Source organism: Gavialis gangeticus, unplaced genomic scaffold (assembly GCF_001723915.1).
Source record: "Gavialis gangeticus isolate Ggan-Ray unplaced genomic scaffold, GavGan_comp1, whole genome shotgun sequence".
Classification (NCBI taxonomy): domain Eukaryota; kingdom Metazoa; phylum Chordata; order Crocodylia; family Gavialidae; genus Gavialis; species Gavialis gangeticus.
In genome coordinates this window covers 44,152,517-44,158,801 of record NW_017728993.1, presented here as the reverse complement: position 1 = coordinate 44,158,801, position 6,285 = coordinate 44,152,517, and the positions used below count along the sequence as shown (strand labels likewise).

Sequence of the window (6,285 nt, the reverse complement as noted above, 5' to 3'; positions counted from 1 at the left end):
GGCAGGGGGTCGGACTAGATGATCTGCTAAGGTCCCTTCTGGCCCTAGAAACTATGAAATTATGTCATAGTACTGGGAGAGTCACTGTAAAGTGAGGAGAGCTTAACTTGCCCTACTTGAAAGTGCATTCACTTGCAGCTTTTTTTTATTATAGAAGTGATGCAAAATATATCACCAATGGGAACTGGCTTAAATGTTTTTAAGTCAAATGCAATTGCAGAATTGAAAAGCTGGTTATGTCACTTGAAGTCATTTGGTCATCTTGGGCCACGTGGTGCCTGCAGTGGCCAAGCAAATGTTTTGAAAGGTTTGTTTAGACCATGGAGGCTATAGGAAAATGAAGCAGTCATAGATGGGGGAGGGATTGAGGGTGAGGGAGGAGGAAAAAATAGTCTTTTTACATCATGAAAACATTTCTGCACAATGTAAAAAACAAGTAGCACTCAAAAGGACAGGATTCTATCACTTGTGTGACCCTCATTAAAAAATGTACAATACCATTCTACTTTGTCCACAGTTGAACTTACATTGCAATGCTTGGGAGATTTCCTGTAGACTAGTATCAGACTCGTAATAGAGATAAACTAAATAACATATCTATAGGAATACCTGAAAACAAAATATTTTTAAAAAGCTTCCTAAACTACATTTCACTGGGCTTCATTACTATAAAAGATATAACCTAAATACCTTTGCATACACAGGGCTGTAGCTGGGGACTTAGTGCCAGCATGTTATCAAGAGTGGACCAAGGAGCCACACAAATACTGCATAAGTGAAAATCATTATGTAGACAAAGTACTCAGATTTACACCATCTGGTGTTCTGTTTCTATATGAAACTGCCCTCTCTTCACTACTAATCATATTGCCCAGAAAAAGGGAAAAGGCAGCACCTTCTTTAGTATCTGCTAGAAACTGCCCTTTCCACCCTGAAGGGCCTGGAAGCTTTTCAGTAATGTCTTTCCTGCCATCAAATTTCATATCAGAGGAGAGTGTAACCCTTAGAGACATTAGTTTAGAGTTCAATTTCAATGCCGCTTGATCTTATATGTTGTTTCAAAAAGTAATTTTGCAATTACTGAAGAAGTAAAGGGGTATGTATCCCAAAGAATGGGTATTTTTGCAGAGGAATAAAATTTAAATTAAAAAAAATCTTTTGCTGGATGCAGCTTTTCCAGAATTTCCAGCTTGTAGGAGACGCCTGTCCTCCACTCTCTAAAGGAACTTCACTTAGTTCTGAATATAGCAAAAGTTTTGTTGCTTTCATTCCCACATTACTTTGAAATATCCAAATATCCCTTTTAAACTTGTATTGTTAATGGGGATAGAGGTGTCAGTCCTGCTTTACCAATAACAAGCCAAACCTCTACTTGTCTCTGCTTCATCTGCTCCTGAGCTTCTCTACTTATGAAACTCAAAGGCCTCCAGTTTCTTAGGGTGCTTGTAGATGTGCCCTGTAGATGTGTAATTAGAGCATGTCAGAACAGAATCTATAAATCAAGTCTGCCAGAGCGTGCTAATTAGCACACTCCAGCCAACCTCCATGTCTCATGTATCAGCATCCCTCCACTTCAAATGGCAGTGAGGTGCTTTAGCTAAAGTGTGTTTGATGAGCTTTAGATAAAGCACCCCTACCGCCATTTTGACACATGGGGTGTTGATACACGACCCTGTGGGCGCTTTAATTAGAATGGCTCTTGGAGCTGGTGTAATTAAAGTACCCACCCCCCTCAGAGCACATGTGAAAATGCCGTTAGGTTCTAGAGCAGTGGTGCTCAAACCTTTGGCCCCATGGGCCAGATGCATAGTGCAGCCGGGTGCCTCATGGGGTCAGCCCATGAGGTTAGACCTCGCGCTACCTCAGCCTGGCCCTGCATGCCTGGATTGAGCCCTGTGCCACCTCAGCCCATTCCCATGCACCTGGATATGGCCCCACACCACCAAATTTTCAGACGCTTGGGGAGTCTAGCAGGTCAGATGACATGGCTCTGTAAGCCAAGGGTTGAACACCCCTGTTTTATCACTTTCTGGGAGTGTCTGAGCATGGGAGACCTTTGCCATTGCAGCCAAACAGTAGACACTCTCCTAAACAATCTTCCCACAATTTCAGAATGCAAAGGCACCCCCATACCTGCAAATAACCCAAAGTAGTTGAGGAGACTTCCTAAGGCACCCATCCAGCAGAGACTTGCATATGTCCTTCACTGTATGTACTATCAATAAACCAGTTGAAATCAGTGTAATTAGTCTCTGCGTATAAAGTGTTTGTATGAGTGTTATGTTTCATAAATCTCTTCCAAAGATCACTAGTACAGTAAGGAAGGAAAATGTTTCCATACAGCCAAGTAGCCATAGCAAGAACCCCAAATATATAACAAAACATCTTATTCATATTCATACATTACAGGAAAGGAGTCAAACTTGTGTGGTACTATTATGTTGAATTCCCTGAAGTTTCCCATTTAAATTCTCTCCCTGTATAAATCTACTGGCTTTTTTCCTATTTTTCTTAAATATCATTTTACTGAGAAGATAAGTACTAGGGTGGGCTGGAAAACAAAACACCTTGAGATTTCAAAATTTGTTTTTATTACACCTTGGAATAAAAATAATACTATTTGAACTTTCTCATGAAATGAGAAAGAGAGGAAGGGAGGGACAGAGACACTTATTTTACCCTGATATGGTTATTAGGATGAGATGTGGGAGACCCAAGCTCAAATCCCTCCCTGATTGTTTCCAAGTGAGCTGGTAAGAAAGCTGTGTGTATACGTACTAGTGCTTGCTCTCTGTCTCAGACCAGAAATGTCATTCCTAATGAAATCTTGTCAGAATGGAAAGGTTGTTGGGAACTGTTTCATTTTGGACAAAATAACTTTCTAGTAGGGGAAAAAAAGGATTCCATTGAAAATTTTCTACCAAATGCAATAGGAATATGTTAGTTGCAGACAGTTAGCATAGATTGCTTGAGTAATACACCTGTAGTGTAAGTGTGCAATGACCAACTCAAGGGAAGACATTACTTTTTTCATTTGAATGTTCATTGTTTTCTCCACACTGGGTGCATCTACATGTTCATTAATGCACCATAGTTACTGTGCATTGAGTTAGTACTTGTGTAACCAAGTACTAAATCAATGCGCAGTAACTGGTGCTACTGCTCAGTAGCACTGGCATGTGGCTTTTAGTGACACTAACTGCACACTAACCTAATACTACTGCAAGGTAGTGTATTAGCACGATTTTTGCCTTGTATGCTACTGACCAGTAGAATTAAGCTACTGCATAGTTAGTGTCTCATGTAGATGCACCCACTTTGTCTCAAATCCACTACACTGTTCCCCAATATTTGTGGAAATAGCTGTTAGTATTTGTGAGGATCACAGAGGAGGGAATTTTTTAGGCTGGCATGGCCTAAGGAGAGAATATGTATCTGATTTATTGTCTGATACAAATACTAGTATGTGGAATTGGAAGAATAGAAGTAGAACTGAATGCATTTTTCTGAATGCAATGCAATGCATTTTATATCATTTGCAGATAAATGATAAAGATCAAAACAATCCTGCAATCCTAAAAATTCCACAGATTTAGATGGCCACCATTTTTATTTTTTACTCTCCACAGTTGTTCCTTAACAGCTTGCAGCATGGTTTTTGGTTTTGGGGGGTTTTTTGTTTGTTTGTTTGTTTTTTGTTGTTGCTTGCTTTTTATACCTATTAGATTGCATTACATAGGAAAATTAATTTACTCGGGCTACAACTGTGATTTCACACTGAAAATTACCCCTCTCCCCCAGTTGTCAATAAGAATATATCCTTTGGAAACATCAGGAATGAACAAACTCAGCCCACCCCAAGTCCCAGATATCCCTTTCCACTTTCTAAAATTTGCAAATACAAAATACTTAGAAACGGTACTGCATGCTGTATTCATCACTAGGTTGTTTTTAATTAAATTAGACTGTTTACATTGTGCAGAACATAAAAAGTAAACAAATGCACAGAGTCATTTGCAGTCAGCATCGTGTAGAATCCATACCAGAATGGTCTGTATATGTCTTCTGTGCCAATAAACCTGGTGAATTGCTGTGTTATGAAATATTTCCTTCCCATGAAGAAAAAATAGCTTCATGAGAATTTAAACATTGTGGGCCAAATTCATGCCTTGTCTAAGTAATCTTATGGCAGTGAGTTTTCATGAGGGAGTAATTGGACCCAGTATTTCTTAATTTCAGGTGTTTTCTTTTCTCTCCTGGCAGTTGGATAGTTGCTATAGCTGCAGTGCAGTACTGTAGCACACAAAGATGTCTCAAAGTCCTGTGGAACAGGAAATGCAGGTACCAAAATGGGTGCATTTTTGACCTTTTCAATGACTGACATCAATAATGTTTATTTCTGTTGCAGGCTATAAAGTTTGATCCGGAAACGCACCTGCCCACTATTACTGACAGTTGTACAGGCTGCACTCTGTGTCTCAGTGTCTGCCCTATTATTGACTGCATCCGAATGGTTTCCAGGACAACACCTTATGAACCAAAGAGAGGCCTGCCCTTAGCTGTGAACCCAGTGTGTTGAGGTGATCGGTCCAACAGTTAATGTGAACTTTGTTTGCTTCGTGCTATTGATTTGCTTTCTAATTAGTACTTGAAAATCTAACTATATCAAATATATATAATGTTGATAGTCATTATAAAGATGTCTGTGTTTTCCAATGATTCTTTTCCGGCAACCGATTTTTTTACACAGTGGTTAGTTTGGAAAGGCAGTGGTTAGTTTGTCAATTATGAGCTGTCAGTTGTCCATTACAAGATGTGTATGACCTTTTCTTTTACAATTGATGCCACAGTTTCCAAATTCCTATATTTTGTTTAATCTTTATGTAATTTCTAGTTGCAAAACAATTAACTGAGCCTTCTGAACTACAATGCAATGTACAAGCAAACAGTTTCCAAGGAAGCATTTTGTAATTAAACATTACATTTAGTTTTAAAACAGTTTCTTAGACAATGCAATTAACTATATAACATGAAAACAAAGCAATGTGGCTGCTCCTTTTCTATGGGAAAAAAATGAAAAGAGGTTTTAAAATGGGATTTCAAAACCAGATTAATCACCTCCAACTGTTACAACGTATGGTATTATATTCTCTTAATCCTTCCTAATTTTGCTTCATACTAGTCACTTTAAAAAATAAATTTGCTAACCATTGACATATATTGCACTCTTCACCATTTGTGCCTTGCATGGGTGTCTGGAATATTATATTTTCCCTAATGAACAATCCCAGCACCTTTCTGAAAATGTTTAAACTGTGTTATTACAAAATCCAGGTGTTACTTCAGGGGTCTGATTTATAGCAACTTTTCTTCTGCATCTATACCCTAAATCACTTTTTAATTACATCCATTGATGTTTAATTACATTCATACATATTATAGGTTAGAGATTTAATTACTCAAAAATGGAATGTATACTAGCATAACATATTTGCCATACTGATATGGCAAATGTATTGGCTTATTTCTTTCCCACCATTTTTTTATTCTGAGTGCTTATGTTTGTTTACAGTAATATTACAGCCAAAAGAAATATGAAATTGCTAAACAGAATCTGACACCATTACGTTATTTTTCATTCTCAGTGGGAGCTCTCTCATACAAATCCATTGCTATATGATTTACTCTATGTATGAATATTAAGTCATTAGTTTCACAATAATAAAAGATGTGTAAGTTCAGTTCCTTATGTCTTATGCTATGATCACTAAAATGTAATACTTTTGATTAAACATAGTTAATTTCCATGCTCCCATTTATTTGTGCATGTCTAATTATAAATAAATAGCATTAAGCAGTGTGGGTTTTATTTTCATTTACTAAATAGGACATTTTATATTAGGTGGGTCTTTTGTAATCTCTGAAATATACTCCAGGATCATTAATGAATAGATTGTATATGTAACCGTTCCATTAATTGCCTCAGGTACAGAATATAAGATGTTCTTTGTCCTTTTCATAAATCTTTCTCCTTTCCTATACCCATCTGTCTTTCATGGCCCCTCTTTCCTTCCTACACATGCTCACATATACTTCTTTACCTGTCTAACATTTTTAAGAATCATATAGTATCTTCTCTACAAGTGCACTGTCTTTTTGACACTTTACACTTACTTAATGTGAGCCTTTGGCAGTTACTTGCCTAAATGACTCAACTGGTAGATTTCTTATCTTCGTGTCTCCTTCTTTTCTCTTTCCTTGTTGCAAATTTTACATATTACTTTG

General features: G+C 37.5%; 1 protein-coding gene across 1 annotated transcript in view; it reads left to right on the top strand.

The window, feature by feature from the left end:
- Positions 1-5,860, top strand: part of DPYD (dihydropyrimidine dehydrogenase) — an 865,232-nt gene extending 859,372 nt beyond the window's left edge. Inside the window, exon 23 of the mRNA XM_019501664.1 lies at positions 4,409-5,860. Coding sequence (XP_019357209.1) covers positions 4,409-4,579 — 171 coding nt within the window. The 3' untranslated portion in view covers positions 4,580-5,860. The remainder of the gene's footprint in view (positions 1-4,408) is intronic.
- Positions 5,861-6,285: the final 425 nt, after the last annotated feature.